The sequence below is a fragment of the Cygnus olor genome, chromosome 1 (genome assembly GCF_009769625.2).
Source record: "Cygnus olor isolate bCygOlo1 chromosome 1, bCygOlo1.pri.v2, whole genome shotgun sequence".
Classification (NCBI taxonomy): Eukaryota; Metazoa; Chordata; class Aves; order Anseriformes; family Anatidae; genus Cygnus; species Cygnus olor.
This window is the reverse complement of record NC_049169.1, coordinates 145,851,420-145,871,253: the sequence shown is the minus strand read 5'-3', so window position 1 is coordinate 145,871,253 and position 19,834 is coordinate 145,851,420. Positions and strand designations below refer to the sequence as shown.

Here is a 19,834-nt window from a genome sequence, read left to right as displayed (position 1 = left end):
CAAATGCTCCATGTAAGTCTTGGTGTGTTTGCGTAGCATTTAAAATCTTACTAATGTCCTTTAAGTGAACAAGAATTTCACTCTGTATTTCCACAAAGAATTGTATGTATGTTCATGAGATTTTGTGAAGTGTGCAATTTTGCTTCTCCTTTGCTGGCTAGCAATTGGAGGAAATGTAAAGACTTTTCTTTAGAAATAGTCTGCCTTGTAATGTTTAGAGGGATTCAGCTTTTTATGATTTATAGATCAGATCTGCCTTTAAAATGCTGTGGATTTCATCGGGTCTAGGACGGTTGGGTGAAAACTTGCATGCTGCACTGTTGTTTGCACAGGGAGATGGCTGACATTTACCTACAGAGTGGTGCTGGGTGAAGTGTAAAAGAGCAGGTACTTGGGACACTTGAAAATCCAGGCACAGGTGAGTTTGTATGATCTCATGGTTTGGTGATTAGGGTATGATAAGGAAGTCAGTATGCTTCAGAAAATTGAAATGAGTTTTTTTCCACTTCAGAGTTACATCTTTCTGAGATTCTGAAATTGTTTTTTCTCTCCACCAATTGAAAAATTGGAAACTGAAGGCATTTTTGCCATGGAGACCTGTTGTAATGTATCCAGTTAGATGGGAGCAACGTATTCTACATGTGAAAGATTTCTTTGACTGTGTGCCACGATTCATGTAGATTAAATGATAATAGCTTATCAGTATCTGTTATCCTAATACCCTAAAGTGTTGAGCAGCTTTGTTTGGTGTGCAGTTTTAACAATGGTGTTAACTGTTTTATGGAGATCAAATAGTGTCTTGCTGAAGCACCCAGACATTTGCCAAACCTGCCTCCACGAACGCAAAGTATTTGTATGAAAGAACTTTGACTTACAGCCTGGATCCACAAGGTTACAACTGATGTGCAGAACTCATTGCCGGCAAATCTGTACTTACTGTATAGTCTGTTTATGACTCTGAGAAGGCATTTAGCAAAAAAGTAGGAGAGAATGTTGTACAACAAAACATACTTACAGCCTGACCAGCAGAGATTTTTAGCTGAGTTTTCAGCTGTACTTAATGCGTTATTAACTTCTTAGTAGAGTTCATGATTACTTTATTTGGAGAGCAAATATAATTTTGAATCTAAGATTGTTGCTTCCAATTACACCCAAATTAGTAGTTCAAGTGAAGAGTCAGGAAATGTCCTTCAGTGCTCCCATCGATTCCTGAACCATAAGTTAAATCTCTACTAAAAATACTTGGAAGATCTGGAATCTTTCAAGGTCAGTTACCTTCCCAGGATCTACCCACAGTACTGATGACCCTCGTATGCCCAATTTTAGTTAGTGAGCTAAAATGATCTTCAGATGGAAGGAGCTAAAATAAAAAAATGAAGACAACTTAACTGGTTAATCTGCTGGACTCCATAACATTGTTTTTGTTGTTTGTTTGTTTGTTTGTTTGTTTTGTTTTGTTTTTACTGTGAGAAATTTTAGGGGCATTTTCAGGTTAACCTTGTAACAGACCGAACAGCTGCCAGGGTCCTCCTGTCGTCTTCTTATTGTCATTGGTTGAACACTAACCCCTCATCTTTTGAAATAATACACTTTTATTTAAATTTAGGTAAGAATAGCATGAAGATGAATCTTAAGCTAGTCTCAGATTGATGTATATATTTATTTTAAATCAGAGATAAGCTGTGTGAATATTTGGTATTTTCGTGTGAAGTTGTACATGTATTAAGGTATAATCCTGTTAACTGTCTCTCTTCAGCATTGCATAAAGTCTTTTGCTGGTCTTTGCTTTCTGCATTGCTGACCCTGCTTGAAAGAATAAAAGCTAAGTAATGCTTCTTCACTGATGTGCCAATGAAACTTGGTTTCAGTACACTGAGCTTTATACTATTAATAGAAGCAGATAATGCTAAGATTTATTCATGGTTTCTTGCCTATATCCTTAATGGACTTGAGTAAGCTTAAGTAATAGAACTCAAAAAAAAAAAAAAAAAAAAAAGACAAATATAGTTTATTGTACTGGCAGCGGCATCAAATTCCTTTCTTTGAATTACCCTGGTGTCATTCAGTAAATGATCTCATGTGAAGTATCTGAGAAGTAAAAGAATTGTTGGTTCAAAGTGTATGGCATTGTAGGTTAGCATTACCAGACATTAAAATGTTGTGGTTTGATTTCTAAGTGCATGGCATTTGTGACTCAGTGCTGTTCTTTTTCTGCTTTGTGAAAGCGAGTTAGTTTCCTTGTGGTCTTACTGAATACTGCATTTTACTTTTTGTATTGCCCTGGTACCTCACTGAACAATATAGCCTTTCCTCCCTGATAAACTTTGCACTTGAACTGTGAATGTGTTGGAGTTTTTCAGTTTTTGTCAACTTACTGAATTGGGTTAGTAAAGTCCATTTGGTTTTGATTCTCTGTTAACATGTTGGAAAATAAAAATGTTCTGAGTTAGCAGACAGCTAAAATTAAGTTAGATGTGTTGTTGTACTTTGCAGTGAATTTATCACTTCCAAATAAAAACCAGATCCAGTTAAGCTAATAGAAGAGTTTGTCTTGGTTTTCATACACTTGTTTACAGTAAATTCTATTGAATCTTTCTTTAGGGATGCCAATTCTGGGCTGTGACATCAAGCTATTTTATGGGGTGATAACACAATACTCCAGGGGCATGAAACCTTTAAAAATTGACAGTAGTGCAGGAGAATTCTGTTTAAAGAGCTCTGTCTTCTGTGCTTCCTAGCTTGAGAAGTAATTTCTCAGAAGACTGTTTTAACTAAGTCAGGATAAAGATCAGCTTATACTGTGAAATTAAAAAAAATAAATGCTTATTCAAACTAATACCTTCGTCGGGTTGACTTAGATTGTCAGGCTGGGCCTGTGTAGGAGGAAGGAGAAGCTGAAGGATTTATTCTTGATGTTCAAAGATTCATGCATTGAATTCCCATCAGCCCTTTACGCAATCATCTATGAAGTCAGGCACTTAGCTGTATTAGGAGTAATCTTTGTGTTGCTTTGATGTTTGGAATGTCCTTCTTAATGAAAAATTAATCAACACTGTACAATTTGATCTACTGCTTGGGAATATCTCACACTCTTGCATTTCCAGGAGTATTGCTTGGCACAAGAGTCAGTAAATCACTTGTGTGCGCTGTACATTCAAGTGTACCAAAAAGGTAAAAGTGTCATCCAATAAAATGATAAAAGATACTGGATTCCGTTCTTGGCACAGAAGGACAGTGGAATATGGGAACATCTTTACTGCTTTACTTCCTTCTGCGATATTCTGACGTGCTAAAAGAATCCTAGCTCGCCTGCAGGAGTGGTCTGAGCTTTTAGTATGGTGGTCTGCTTGTATTGCGACAAGCCGCATGAGAGATCTGGGAGTTGTTTGGTGGGAAAATTAGTGTACTTTTTTCAGAATAACCCACATTCTAACTTCAGGTCCATGCTGCAAGGATCTGACATGTCAAAGAAATTGTATGTGTGCTCCCGCTGAAATCAGTGATAGTTTAGCACAAGCTGTGACTAGGCCATTGATGTTTCTTAAGAATGGCTGCCATTTTTTCCTTCCTTTAATTTGTATTCATATGTTATTTAAGTGGCTCTTTCAAATGAAGCAAAATAAAAATTCACATATTAAAGGAAATAAGAAAGCAAACTTTTACCTTTGAATTTTTTGTTTAGTTCTGTAACTTCGGCCTTCGATAGCTTCTGAACATAATACCTTTGTTTTCTTTCATAAGCAAGAATTAGTAATTATTTAGGGTTCTTTTTAACTAGTTCTAGTGTAAAGGTGTGGGACATCAGAAGTTCTTGTTGAAGCCTCTTATTTCGCTTACATTTTACTTCTCGACTACTCAGCTATTCTGTGGTTAATAATCTGAGTTCAAATTCAAGCTTTTCTATATATATATATATATATATATATATATATATATAATTTATTTATTTTGCCAAGAAAGCCATTCATGCCACATAAGTAACTTTTAAAAGCATAGCTGCTCCAGGTTTTCAAGGTATTGCAAGATTTCTATACATACATTTAAACAATTTATGTTGAAACTTTGTTCACATATGTGTTGCACTTATGACAGAGGAATAATCACATAGAAGTGAACCAATGAAAGAAATGTTAGGGTGTATATTTTTGGTTAAGTTTGAGATTTAAATTTTATTTTAGACTTAACAGCCACGTCTGTACTAGTAAAGTACATATGTCCAGAGCTATTGGCAGCAAGGCTAACTGGAAAGGAAGAGGCTATATCTACATAATGAAACTCTCATATTGTCAAGAATGATGTGGCTGCATCCTGCTGCTCAGGGCAGTGGCGCTTTGGCTATGCTGACTCCCAGACTGTTCCTGGTAACTGTCTGATGATAGCTTGTTAAGCAGCAGTCAACCTTAGAGACTTGAAACACCAGTGCCCAGGAGGACTTTGGGGCAGTATTTACTGTACTATATAGACAAAGATGTCGTAGATGCAGAGAAGAAGCTTCCATCTCATTTGTAAAGTTGTGAGAACTCATGAGTTGACATAAAGACTATTTAGTAGATAAAGCAAAAACTGCATGGAAGCAAAGCAAAACAAGGAATTAATTTGCTGTTTCCCGTTGGGAGACAAATGTCTAGGCAGGAACATGGGGCTCCATCACATGTAACATTTACTTGGGAACACAAACATCATAACTCTTATCATCCCACCCCCCTCCCCTGTCCTTCTTTTCCCCCAACTTTTATTGCTGAGCACGACGCCATATGGTATGGGATATCCCTTTGGGCCAGTTTGGTTCAGCGGTCTTGGCTGCTGGCAGGGCAGCACGAGAAGCTGGACAGTCCTGGAGTCGGTGTAAGCATTGCCCTGCAACAACTAAAACATTGGTGTGTTATCACTGCTATTTTCATCACAAATCCAGAGCGTAGCCCCATATAAGTGTTAACATTCTTCACAGTAGCTATCCCAGCCAAAACGAGGACATACACTTAATGGATGTATACATATATGCATCATTACAGCATAAAACAGATTTTAATTGTAAATTGGTTACACGTTTAAACATTTAATTTACTCCACACTGGCCTAATGATGATGTTAAAGTAGCTGATGCATGGTATCTCCGTGCAGATCAAAAGATTATGAAATGTATTCTCTACCTGAAGTATTTTTCATATGGTAGATGGGAATTAATAAAACTGTAGACTAAGGGATGAACATTTTACAATCCAAGTCCCTAAAAAAAAAAAAATTGATCCTTTTGTTTTTATGCAAGTGTTTTTCTGCAGTGAGTTGTGCTTTTTTTTTTTTTTGCAGTGACTTGAAAGTTTAAAATTACTAATTAAGATATAGATGGGGGTTTTCACGAACGAATAGGAAGATTTCTCTCATCTACTTTTCTTTACTTGCAGACACAGCTTTCATTAAAGAGCAAGGAATCTGAGCTGACAAGCTGAGTTCTTTCCTGGCAGTCTAAGGTTCCCTAAACTTGCTGTGTGTCTCAGGAAATCATTATTGCTTGTATTTCAGAGAACACAGGGCTTCTTTCTAGAAACAAAGACATTTTATTTCTGCAAATAAAAAAAACATATTATGGCTGGCTAGTGTTAAAAATGAGATTGTACTTGTCGTATAAAAAACATCTCAAGTTTGATTTTTATTAGTGGTAAAATGAGTAGTGACCACTTGGTAAATAACTAATTTGACTGAGAATCTTAAACCATTCTTCTTTGTTCAGTTATAAAACTAAAAAGAATAGCAATTTTCATGGATTCTTTTTTTTTTTTTTTTTTTTGCCTTGGGGAAAGTGGTATTTGGTGCAGTTGATGAATTTGGACGATTGACTTAGATTTGTCTTTTAGTGGTCTTGATTATACAGAGAAATAAGGGGGAAGGTAAGTAAGGGGTCACGTGTTGATGGCTGTGTGTGCACTGATGATTAGACACCTGATTAGTTAATTCAGTCTGTGACTCATCTTACTGCAGAAATACAAAGTGAACTGATGTGACTTTTTTCCCCCCATAGTGTGCTGGAGAAGAGAATTGGGTGGACAGTCGGACTATTTATGTGGGGCATCGTGAACCACCTCCCGGCACTGAAGCATACATTCCACAGAGATTTCCAGATAACAGGATAGTCTCATCAAAGGTATTGTATTGTAGAAGTGTTCTTTAACTCATTTACATAAATCAGCTTCAGTTATGGTACATGTGTGCATTTATTTCCCCCAAGGTTTCCTTCCTATACTTCCTATATATTTCTCCTATACCATGACTGGCAAAGGTAAAATGAGGGTGTCTCAGATTTCTTCCACAAAAACTAATTGCCAGATTGCCTCTGGATGAGTAATTTTATTCCTGTTCATGTTGTTGTTTAATGTTTTATGTAGCAAAGTCTTAGAATGATGCTGTGTTTTTTCACAAAGGAGTGAGCAAGTCATTTTCATTTGGGGTGATGCTGGAGTAAAAAACTTCTTCCCAGGGTATGACCATATCCTTGGTAATCTAGAGCACCACCTCAAAGTACTAGAAATACTATGATCAGAGAAAGTGATCTCCACAATAACAGTGCTGTTCCCTTCAAAAGCTCCGACTGACAGAAACCTTTTGAAATCGATTTTGTTACCCATCTATAAATGAATCATTCCTGGTAGTTATGATGCATTTATGCCCTTTAGAAACCTTCCGGTTGCCCCTCGCTCTAACTAGTTAACTTGCTCCTTCTGCTTCAGCAGTTTTCTGCGAACATCTCAGTTGCCGGTTTATACTGACTGGGTTGCTTTAGCAAAGGTCTGTTCCTCCAGTGGCATAGAAAACTGAATATTTGCAGCTTTCTGTATGGCGAACTCCTCAAGAACTTCATGTTTTTCATGTGCTCAGATCTTTGTCCACCTGCAACCCAGTTATGAAATAGCTCTTTTACCGGGAAAAATTCTGTTTAAACAGCGGCTTAGATCCACAGGATAACTTTAAGAATCTTACTAGACTAGCTTTGTAATCTCAAGGGGCTGAAGGCTCTCATACCTTAGTGGATCTGAACACCTGCCTTCCATTAATGTATGGCAAAGCTGTAATAAAACCTGTACAGTCTCATTTCTTAACATGATTTTTTGTATTTTCTTGCCTTCCTTGACTACAGTTTTTCCTACCTTCTTACTTCATTCAAAGACCCTATGCCTAGACAAACAGCCTAGTGTCTAGGCATCTTTAATTAGATAGACTATTCAAAAGGCAATGAAGTAAAAAAATCTAAGTGGAGTATGACCAAACTAGTACAAGGGGAAATCCTGCGCTCCACGTATCAATTTGTATTACCTCTTAGATTATTGAAGACTAAACACAGTTTTTGCAAATATTTGTACTTGTGTGACACTTTGCGTATTTTTTCGTCTCCTACATGTCATCTGGGATATGCATAAATAAAGCAGTAAGTTATTGTCAACATTTTTGTGAAATATAAAGATTCTACTACATTCTGGAAGATGTCAAACATCTTTTTTGATAGTAAAATTGGAAGATTCAAGTTACCATGCTTTTCAGTATGGTTTGAAGTATGGTTTAGCGTGCAATTCAACTAAGGATCCTTGCCAGCCGTTATTAAATATGTAGGATTTCAGCTATTTATCTATATTTCAGCTATTTATCTATATTTCTCAAACTTCTTGTTTGTTTATTAAAGTTGTTGCACTTTAAATAAATAATCTAAGCCTTCATTGTAAAAGTAAACAGTGGTGATTATTTCAGGAGGGAATAATTTATATAAATCCTTTATAATCTTGTACAGTTCCTTAGACTGCTTAAAGGTCAGCTTTAATGACAGTTGTTTTTATATGAGAACTTGCCTGCACTGTCTCTTTCAAGTAAACTCAATTATTCACGTGTTCCTTCCCAGATGGACTGGGTAAATCACTACCCTGACTTGGCTTGCATTGATTCTGGTTCTGTAAGCCGGCTAGCTCATAACCTTTCACTCTGTCCTTGTCATCCGCTCCCTTAGAAACCTTCCACAGGGGCACCTAATGCAGCTTAATAAACACAGCTTTAAACTTTCTGAAAAATGATGAAACGTACAAAATTATGATGGTAAATACATAGTTGTTAGATTAAAATAAAGATACATGCACACAAGCACTCTGTATAATATTACTTCAACCATGAAGGATATTTTTGTAGTCCTTCATCAGTAAGATAGACAGTAACTTTCAGCTGTGGTTTTATAGGACTTTAATGCTTATACAGGAAAGAAGATGATTGTTCTTCAAGGATGAGGAACTCTGAACTTCCAAGTACAACTTTTGCCAAGTTAAGACAAACCGAGTTTCTAAAAAGGGTAGCTCAAAACCATGAGGAAACCTCATCAATCGTACTGTGTTACTGTAGAATCACAGAATCGTTAAGGTTGGAAAAGACCTCCAAGATCATCTGGTCCAGCCATTGCCCTACTCCCAATGTCACCCACTAAATCTTGTCCCTAAGCACTAGGTCCAAATGTCCTGAATAAATACAGCTGCTTGAAATAACTAGGAAAGGCAAAAGCTCTTCCTTCAAAGGTAAACTTCCTGTTGTCAGCAAGATAATAATTTGATTCCAGTACATAGGGATATTTCTTGTATATTGCAGTGTCACTGTGAAATGTGGTTAATGCTCAGCTTAACGGCATATTCCTGGTGGTGAAAAATTATATCTAAACAGACCTTGGGCAGACAAAAATGCTCTTTTGGTTTGATGTGTTGTAATTCAGTTATGATTTTTAATGATGTATTATAAAAAGGCTGTGCTGAAACAGTAAGAAGCAAAAATTTCTCCTTTGGCTTGTGCATGTAGTTGGCTTATGTTCAAAGTTAGTGATCTTCGTAAGGTGGATTCTTATGTTCTATTTTTTGCTACTTTACCTGCAGGAGCTGTCAGCCTTTAATGTAGCTGTTGTGTGTCCTTGATTGAAGTTATCATAAGATAGTGATGCAGCATGGCCAAATATAAGCTGGTAGAAAAATCCTAATGTTTCAAATGAGGGGGGAAAAAAAGTAATTGAAGTGGCAGGAGCTTATTTGCTTTTTTCATTGAAAAGTTTTCACATTTTGAAAGTACTTACTGATTATTAAAACTGTTTCAAAAAGATAAGTTAAATTTTATAGCAGTAGCAGTTAAAAGAACTTGGTGGAAATCAACCTTTTCTTCCTTCTTCTGAATCAGCATAACATCAAGTTTTTATCATTTTTACTTCTAAAGAGCGACAAATTACAAAATAATTAATATGAAACTTGCTAAAGGTCCACACTTCATACTTCTGTTGTGCTCAGAGTATCCCAGGCAGTAAGGACAGGATATCTTTACATACATAGAAGCATGTGGGTGTGCCAGACCAGTTAATACAATGATGTAAGAATTGCCAACAGCCCATCTAGCACCAGTGGTAGATGCCTAGGGAAGAAAGCAAGGACAAGTAAGCATAGAGTGACACTTGCCCTCAACTGAATCTTAGTATCACAGAAAGGTTTGGGTTGGAAGGGACCTCAAAGCCCACCCAGTTCCACCCCCCTGCCATGGGCAGGGACACCTCCCACCAGACCAGGCTGCCCAAAGCCACACCCAGCCTGGCCTTGAGCACCTCCAGGGATGGGGCATCCACAGCTTCTCTGGGCAGCCTGTGCCGGTGCCTCAGCACTCTGTTAGTATTTGCTGATCTGTGATTTAGCCATTTGTGAGCCAAAAGTGATGACTTTGTATTTAATTGCTTTTAATGAATTTCTAGACTGAATTTCTTCAGTGCATTTTGAACCTACTTGTATTTTCAGAATACATAGTTAATGCACAATTAAACTGTAGAAGTGTTTGCCAAATAAAACTATAAACCTTCATTTTGAAATTCCCACTTCCTCATTTTATATGATGACTACAAGTTCTTGAATCTGAGAACAACCAGTATGCTGTTTATCTTCTTGATTCTGTTAATGGTCTTCTGCCATATTCCTTTCCAGGCTGAATAATTTTGGTCTGTTCAACAATCCTGTATGGAAGCTGGTTTGTGCCTTTGCTCAGATTTGTCTGTACCTTTTCACAAGCAAGCTGTAGAGTTTTAAGATTGAGAAGTGCACAGAGCTTTCAATGTATAGGCTAACTATGGGTTTATACAATGGCATAAGTCTTTCTTTTTTCATTTGTTAGTAATTTGTAACATTCCATTTCCTTTCCCTGACGTTGATGTGGTATTTTCATAGAACTGCTGTGTTTCAGGAATCTCGTTCATTTGTAGACAAAGTAGGTATTTGCAAATTCAATTCTAGCTGAATCAGTGAACTAATAATTGGATAAATACATTTGTATTTCTTGAACAGAGGAGAAGTTGCGTAGAAAACTAAAATCTTGGAGAGAGCAGTGTTAAAGAAGTCCTGTGAGAACATGTTTAATGACAGCTGCTTACTGTTTTCGACAGAGAACCTAAAGGATGAACCACAAGAACTAAAGATATCAGAGATGCCAAGACAGTGAGTGATCCTGAGTGAAGGATCAGACATTCCAGTGTGTCAAACAACTGACAAATTTAAGAATAGTGGGAACTCTGTAGGAGGACTAATTGTTTTTTCTGTACCACTCAGAGATTTACAAAAACTTTGGGTTTGGAAGCTATGTAAACATAACTTTCATTCTTGTTTTGAGTTTGTGGGTAATCAGTCCGTACTATTTTGCCTTGGTGAACCTGTCTAGCTGCAAACTTTTACTGCCATTGTTTCGTACAGTTTTTACAGCTACAAAAGACACTTGGGCCTCTGTCACTTAACTGGAAGCAGTAGAGCTTAAGCCTCCAGAAAGGCAGTGCTGAAAGTAGAGGGATAAGACTAGAAGTGAAATGCAAAATTGATTCTACAGTGGATGCAGAACAGTTACTTGAAGAGCTTGTCCTTGCAAAGAGATTTCATTCAATTTAAATCACTATATGAAATTATGAAATGCAGACTGGTACTATAGCTTTATTTCCTGTGTAGGTTCTTAAAAAGAAGCAATAATGTGAATTCTGGATGGCAAAACAATACTATTACTAACTCCTGCTTTGAAATGCTTTATGACAATGTTCGCTGACCAGAATACTCCCGTGTTTCACAAATCATTTTGTTTCACAAAATGATTTTCACAAAACATTTTGTTTCACAAATCTCTTCTGTTGCTTGCATGCTTCCTTGGGGCTTCTCTTCACATACTGATCCAAACACTGATTTGTATGAGAATCGCCTGAAACAATAATGCTGCATGTTGAGAGTCCTATCAAACTGAAAGCAGAAGCTTAGCTACTTTCAGTGCTAATCTGATTAATTGTGAGTCATCTCGATCTCAGTGACTAATAGATAAATAAAGCTAAGTAACTCTGGCATGTTTCAGAGGATGTTGAAATGTTGCCTTCTTCCAGCAGACATTCATGCTTGCTTCCATGCAGCACTTCCTTCCAGCATCGTGCTATTAAACCACAAAGACTGGAGGCAGTGAGGCTCTAATTTCTCCTTTTTTGCCACAGTTGGAAGAAATCTTAATTCTGAAGCTTATTAAAGTATTAAAATACCTCCTCCCTACAGTGCTACTTAGAACCCCGAAGAGACCCAGGCTGTCCCAGACCTCTCCAAGGTCATACTTCATAACTGTGAGGATTTGTCTGGCCTCTACAGGGACGTGACACAGCAGCTCTAAGTTGAGGAGTTCAAACACAGCCCTGAGCAGTGATATTTGAAATTCAAAAAAGCATCCTAGGCCCACAGTGGGAACTGGCATGGTCATCTGTGTGAAGTGCAAATATTTGTACAGCATGCCTTGTGGGGCAGAGAGGTCTGGTAGACATAAATGCGTGTGGGTAGGTACCGGTGCAGGGAAAGTTTTGTGTGCCTTACAGTGTGGACATAATGATCTGCTCTAAAAGCAGCCACAATGCAGAGCTCCCACCTTGTGCCCTGGCACTCCACCTGCTCGCAGCTGTGCTGGCTGGCACAGAAGGTAGATTTGATGCTGCAAGAGTTAAACAGTCAGGTTTGCCCAGCTGTCCCTAAGGGTGAGTGGGGCAAGAGCTGTCAGCAATAAAGAAGAGTAAATGGTCTCAATCTACAGTCAGTCTCATATGCTTCTAAATGAATCAGCTCACTCTCTGGTGCCAGCTCAGAGGCAGCAGTGCCTGTGATGGGGTGGAGTGCATGATAATACAGTTTTCTTCAGGGAAAACCCCCAGTACCTAGAGAGAACTAAGAAGAGCTGCAAGCTCTTCATGATCCTCTTTAGAATGGGATTTCCAGAATAATGGCTCCCTGCAACCCTCTTGTGTTCCCAGGAGAAGCCATTTGCCTTCCCACTGACTCAGTCCAGGATTAACAGCCATCTTTTATTCTCGACTGGGGCAGAGTTAAGTTTTTCATACAAATATGAAGTCTGCACTTTAGGGGTGGGGTAAGAGGGGTAAGGGAGAAGAAGGAAGAAAACTTAAGGATGGGTGTAATTCTCCGCACTTTATATATGAGGCAGTGAAGCTTGTTTGCCCTCATACACTGTCTCACATCTCTTTTGCTAATGCTCTCTGAGACTTGTGTCTTTAGACAGTCATCCTTACTGTAAGCTTTTTTTTTTTAATTGTAATTGAATAATATTTCAGATGCTGGAGGATGCATTTGTCAGAGGAGTTCCTGAAGATACAGGAACAGGATTCATGTTATCTGATGAATCTGATGAAATTGACTAAATTAACAGAGAGCTATGAAAGATAAAATGCTTGTTTTGTAGTAGGAATATTATTTTTTGTAGTAGGAATTTTTTTTACGTCCTACTTTAATAATAAGTCCTATTTTACGACTAACTGTTTTTAAGGAACCGTATAACAAAATGTTAGTCTATACGTGCTCCTACATTCACTAGTCTGACAGTTAAGAGATCGAATTTATGAATATCATAATGTGTGCACCTCACTGGGCATTAGAGCCTTCCCCTGCATGCTTGCTACCCTTGACCTGAGAGACCCTGAATGCGTGCACACCATTTGAACTAATTTCCCCAAATCAGTTTCATTTTTGCATTCCGAGTATACATGTGACTCTTAGTCACATGCAAAAGCGCTGCATTTAACAGAGTTTACTGTGATTGATGTGATGTAACATGCCCTACATCATGTGGTGTGGAGAAACAAGGGTGTCTCCCTTAATGGAGTCACAAAGAGTGTGCAGATGAAGTACAAGTTTATACTTTCACTAAAATATAGCTAACTACTTTTTGTATATTCATTCAAAGTTGTTTTCTATACATTGCAAAGTGCTTTTCAGAATTCTGTGGATATTACAATTCCATTTTTATCGAGTCTTATGTAAGTATAGATGTCTGAAGAAGGTAGAGAGGTGAGACTGATTTAGCACATCAAATATCATGGATCAGTTCTGCTGTAAACTTCTGATACAGTTATAAAAGCAAGTCTCTTGAGATAAACAGGCCTGGACTCAGTGCTTAGGACTTCAGCTAACTTGATTTTCTTCTTCCACAGTTGTTATAATAGCCTCTGCCAATTCTCTGATCTATTAAACTTCGACAAATTGTTTAAAAAAATAATACTGATATAAATAAAACTAATTTTAAAGAAATTGTCAAACTTTTGATCGGTTCTTTTTATCTATTCTGTTGAAGGAGGATGGCTGTATGTGTGTGTATGTAATATTTATGTAGTTATAAAATATATGCATATATATGCACACATACACGTGTCCAGTTGTTAAACTGGCAGCTTCAGAGTATATCATCTCCAGATAATTGATAGGTACTATAAAAGTCTCTATATTAACAATATTGAAGTTTCTATGATCATGCTTAAGTCTTGTGCACATTTCTGGATTTATTAAAAGAAAGACATTGAAAAAGTTGAAGTAACTGCAAGCATTTATTGTTTAGCTTTTTTCTGTTCTTCCCTGAGTTTATTTTTCCTGAAGGTGGATCTTGTTTTGCAGAAGGATTTAGAATTCAGCACAGCAGGATGTCTGCAAACCAGGACTGAAGCAACACAGGGAAATTTTTGGCAGAATAGTTCTAAGCACCTACAAGAAACAGTGAAAAGTATCTAGTAGTATTGAGGGAGAGGAGCGTCAGAATATGAAATCGGAGCAGGTTAGCAGGGAGACAATGACTATTGGAAAACAAATACAAAAAATACACTGTGAAAAAATGAGATGTTGACAGAATTCAATAATGCAAAATGGAGTGTTTTTTATTTTTTTTTACAGCTCCAGCTTTTTATGTCAAGTAATTACATGAGAAACCTTTACTTAAGAAAGTATTTGTCTCTTAGGATGAAAAGAGAAGCTTGAGATGTGAGCCAAAAATCTGAAATGGAGTTATCAAATGAAAAGATCAAAATGCAATGTTTAAAACTAAATCAGTTCATTGTTATGAGGACCCTGTTTTATATTTTTGAATACATGGGACTGGCTCTAGCAAGGCTGGAAGCCAACAAGGCATTAGTAAAGTGACAGGATAGAAGAGTTAGTAAGATGGGGCAGGTGCCTGTAGCTGGGAATACTGCTGAGATGTGAATAAGGTTAGCAAGCACACAGTTACAGAAATGCATCAGCCCTGCAGGTACTATCACGATAATAAATTGAAAGAAAATCTACTTAAATTATGCTCTTTTGACTTAAGACAGACTGATTTTATGTTCCTTGCTCAGTGCTTGAGATGCATCTATTCATCTTAGAGATGAACACAGCTCTACTACTTGCTGTCTAACATATTATGTCTTGTCTGTGAAATTCATAGGTCCTTTGATCTCTTTTATGCAACTATTAAAAAAATTTACTTAAACCTTCCCCAGCTTAAAAGCTTCGAGGGCGTTACTGTTTGGATACATTTATTTCCTTTAAGCGAATTATAGTTTTATACATACCCTTTTTTCACGATGTTTTTCAGAGCTTACAGAAAGTGTGACTAGAAAATATCAGAGGATATCAGGTGGTATTAGCTCTCTACCTGCACACAATCTGAGATACTAAAAATGAACATACTTAATGTCTTTTCTTCAAAGGCTTTTATTTTGTTCCTGCCTTGGTAGAGTAGAGCAAGTGCCTTGAACACAGTCATGAGATCTTGTTCTGAGCGGCAGCTGCTCTGTAGTTTCTCCTGGGAGTGATTATGGTGGTTAAATGTTAACCATCAATTTGTAGATCCTGGTCTGAGCTACTGGTGTTTGGGGGAGTGAGGAAAGGGAAAGATCTGTCTAGGCATCTTAGTGATCTTTCTTTCTTGCCTAAAATCTTTAAAAAATTGTTACTTCTTCTGTGAAGAATAGACAGAATAAAAGTGTACTTCGTATGTCTGAAATCCAGTATAACGAAGGTTTATACTAAAATTTATGAGGTTCAATGAAAATATAGTTTAAAAACACTGTGTGTTAAAAGGAACATCCATTTCATCCATTTTACATAACATCTCTCAGACCATAAAAATGTGCGCTTGCAGCCCAGAAAGGCAACCACATCCTGGGCTGCATCAACAGAAGTGTTGCCAGCAGCATAAGGGAGGTGATTCTCCCCTTCTGCTTCAGTCTCACAAGATCCTACTGGGAGTGCTGCTTTAAGTTCTGGGGTCCCCAACACAAGAAGGACACAGAGCTCTTGGAGTGAGTTCAGAGGAGAACCATGAGGTTGATCAGAGGGATGGAGCAGCTCCTCCATGAAGACAGGCTAAGAGAGCCGGGGATGTTTAGCCTGGAGAAGAGAAGGCTCCAGGCAAACTTCATTGTGACCTGCCAGTACCTAAAGGGGGCTACAGGAAAGCTGGGGAGGGACTCTTTGTCAGGGAGTGTAGTGATAGGACGAGGGGGAATGGCTTTAAACTAAAAGAGAGTAGGTTTAGATTAAATATGGAAGAAATTCTTCATTGCTGAGGGTGGTGAGGCCCTGGCACAGGCTGCCCAGAGAAGCTGTGGCTGCCCCATCCCTGGAGGTGTTCAAGGCCAGGCTGGATGGGGCTTTGGGCAACCTGGTCTGGTGGGAGGTGTCCCTGCCCATGGCATGGGGAGGTTAGAACTAGATGATCCTTAAGGGTCCCGACCAACCCAAACCTTTCTATGATTTTCTGAAAATGGTCTGCTCCCAGTATGTTCATATTTATTGAGGTAAGAGAGATGGTGAGGAAAGGTGAAGCTGCAGGAAAGAACACTGCTTCACTGGGAAAGCAGTAGATTGAAGTTGGAATATAAGGAAGATCAGATACTTTGGGTAAAGATGAACATTCAAACTTTTTTACAGATTGTTTTAACTAACTTACTTGACTTTCTGGTGTTTTAAATATCTCGTCTCACAAAAATATGCTGCCAGCACATCTTTAGTTAAACACAGTAGCACATTTAAACAGAAAGTTATTGCAAACCAGAAAAATGCAAGCAGTTCTTCACTGAAACCTATTTTTTTCTTTTCTGCAAGCAAAGATTCATAAAGAAAAAAATGCATTAAGATTAGAAAATAGACATAATTTTGTAGTTAATCAAAGATATTGATGAAAATACAGAATTACTATAACCAGTTCATTCTCACATACCGTTATTTACATGATAGAAAGTAACTGAAGATGACACTTCAAAGTACATTTTACGTGGCCCAATGGAGTTTATATTTTTGCAACAGAGAGCTATTAGGTTTAAACTATTTGTCAAACTGTAGTGGCCAGAGGTAACAAAGAAGTGGTTAGGAACCTCTTAAGAACCTCTTCCGAGCCACTAATTTTGTTTAGTTACAGTAGTAATGCTTCTGGGAAGATTTCACGTGATAACCTTCTCTTAAGTTGTTTCACTTCTTAGGATGTTTTCTGAACACTGGAATAGCAAAACTGTGGAGCAAAAGATCTGGCATCATTTCTGCAGTCCAGGGATACATTCTTCTAAGTATAGACTTAGTGTGTTCCCTCTAGATGTGTGTCAAAAACTGTAGTATATCACCAGGCAACAAACCCAACTCTGAATAGGTTCATCTCAAGCCATGATTGACTTAATCCTGTCTTTCTATGACTGGAATTGTAAGTTTAAGTTGTGTTACACTACGTATGATTTTATGCATATCGTTTTCAGAAATTAGAGAAGAAATGTGGTATTTTGATAATGGAGTAATAAGAAAAATTATTCGGATGTCTCTGTTGTGGCTTGCAATCTCTATGCCTACAGTCATCAGAGGTACAAAACCAACCAGTCGGAGCTTTATTGCTGTGGGTAGCCATTGAAGAGTCTGGTGAGATCACCACAGCAGTCGGCTCTAGTGGTGTGCTAACTTACATTTTGTTTGTGTGTCTGTATCACTATCACCACTTCAGCTTCTCACTGATGTATCTCTAAGATTATAAGGAACAGGTTTCCTTGTTGCTGATGCTGCTGTCTGTCACTACCAGGCAGAAAGCGTGTGTGGGACTTCCCTCCTCTGTATTGTCACACATCACAACAGCAGCTTTAAATGATTGGTACTATTGTACAAGGAGAATTCTTAATCGAGTCTAACCAGTTCTTTCTAAAACTCTGCAGCCAAAGCAAGTAGCTGGGGAGTGGGCAGTGTGAATAGCATTCCAGCCCGATGAAGGTATTCTGATTGCAAGAGGAGAGCACTTGACTTCCCAGCTTTTGCATGTACGCTTGCATGGGTTTTGGCTCGCTAACAGGTGATACAATATTTAAACAACTTCTGAAGCAGTGTAAGTGCTTACTTAGGGAATATTTAGAATATATACTGATTTTTGGGACATCATAGAAAAAGAACATTTTGTTCCTATGAGCTACGGATGTGCAGGCTTTAAACCCAAACAAATAAAAGGATTACTCGGGGGTCTGTATTGGGACTGGTATTGTTAAACATCTTTGTTAGCAACATGGACAACAGCATTGATTTAACCATCAGCAGCTTTGTGGATGACACCAAGCTGAGTGATGCAGTTGATGTGACAGAAAGAAAGGATGCCATCCAGAGGGACCTGGACAGGCTTGAGAAGTGGGCCCACGTGAACCTCAGGACATTCAACAAGGCCAAGTGCAAGGTGCTGCACCTGGTTCAGGAAAATTCCTAACATGAGTACAGACTGGGAAATGAATGGGTTGAGAATGGTACTGTAGAGGACTTGTGGGTGTTGGTAAATGAAATACTGAACGCAAGCTGGCAATGTGCGCTTGCAGCCCAGAAAGCAATCGTATCCTGGGCTGAATCAAAAGTAGCGTGGCCAGCAGGGTGAGGGACGTGATTCTCCCACTCTGCTCTGCTCTCACAAGATCCCACCTGGAGTGCTGCATTCAGCTCTGGGGCTCCCAGCATAAAAAGGGCATGGGGCCCAGAGGAGGGCCATGAGGATGATCAGAGGGCTGGAGCACCTCTCCTGTGAGGATATACTGAGAGAGTTGGGGTTGTTCAGCCCAGAGAAGAGAAGGCTCCAGGGAAACCCTACAGTGGTCTTCCAGTATCCAAAGGGGGCTACAGGAAAGAAAGAAGGAGAGGGACTATTTGTCAGGGAGTGTAGTGGTAGCACAAGGAATAATGGGTTTAAACTAAAAGAGGGTAGATCTAGGTTAGATAAATTCTTCCCTCATAGGGTGCTGAGGCACTGGCACAGGTTGCCAGGAGAAGCTGTGGATGCCCCATTCCTGGTGGTGTTCAAGGCCAGGCTGGATGGGGCCGGGGGGGGCTTTGGGTAACCTGGTCTGGTGGGAGGTGTCCCTGTCTATGGCAGGGGGGTGGAACTGGATGGGCTTTAAGGTTCCTTCTAACCCAAACCTTTCTGTGATTCTGCAGTTCTATAATTCTATAGTCTGCGTGGTAGGGGTTTCACATACAAAGAAGGCGTGTTTCTTGGAGATCCTTTTTACCCTGAGATGGAACTGAGGTACTTTCCTTCTAGACCTCTGGTTGTCTTTGCTTTCAGGGCCAAACTCAGAAGATGTATAGCTCATGGCATAATTTGCATAACAGTATGTATCAGTGTAATCTGAGCAAATAATTAGTGAAAGCTTCTTAGCCTGTCTTCTTCAAAACAAAAATTACATTGGAATTGTCATTTTATGATATGTCAAATGAGAATTTGAATAAGATAATAGTGTTACTTTTCTTAATTTTTCATACGTTTTCACTCAGTTCTAGATGACATTCTTCACATGCATTCCAAAAAGCAATGCTCTGATCCAGTTCTTGGAGCTACACAGTGAGCTATATAAGCAAAGTAAGGTTGAACCCCCTGCAGGGCAAGGGAAGGGACTAAATGATGGAATGTCCTTCCTCCCTAACTTCTACGTTTTTTTCCTTTGAAATTTTTGCATTTTCAGTTTGCACTTTTATATACTGTTTCTTATTTTATTAAGCTTTAGGTATCTGTAAGATCATTAGAGAAATATGCAGCCATGTACTCTTATGCAGTGATGTAGTTTATTTTGAGAAGTATGTTTGCATCAAAGTCAAGGAACAGGGGCTGGCAACTTTTATTTAGTACTCAGTTTGCTATGACTTCATAATTAACTCTCAGAGTGCCACGTACCTCCTTAAGTCACACGTATAAAATGGAAATGAATTAAAAACAATGTTAGGAGCTACTAAGATGTTTTTAAAAATCCTTCAATGTCTTCAAATGAGCTGTTCTGTACCTGAATGTCCGGATGAGCATTGTTACTGTTCAAAAACCTTAAGTCCCTAGTAGCAAGATTATCACAATTCACAAAGTCCTACCTGAAGCAAATGGTATGGTTCCAGGAATACATGATTTCAATTAAGATTCCATATCAGTGAACTATTAAATAAAGTAACAAAAATAAGACAATTTTTAGTCTAATTTAATCTTAGATTGTGACTTCTGAATTTGTCTGATTCTTTGAACAAAAGATGTG

At 38.4% G+C, this 19,834-nt stretch overlaps 1 protein-coding gene across 6 annotated transcripts in view; it reads left to right on the top strand.

The window, feature by feature from the left end:
- The window catches only part of ATP11A (ATPase phospholipid transporting 11A), a 127,660-nt gene that overhangs the window by 55,183 nt on the left and 52,643 nt on the right, over positions 1-19,834 (top strand). For all 6 annotated transcript variants that reach the window (XM_040560342.1, XM_040560253.1, XM_040560434.1 and 3 more), the window contains one exon: positions 6,017-6,139. In XM_040560342.1, the coding sequence (XP_040416276.1) occupies positions 6,017-6,139 (123 nt within the window). The remainder of the gene's footprint in view (positions 1-6,016; positions 6,140-19,834) is intronic.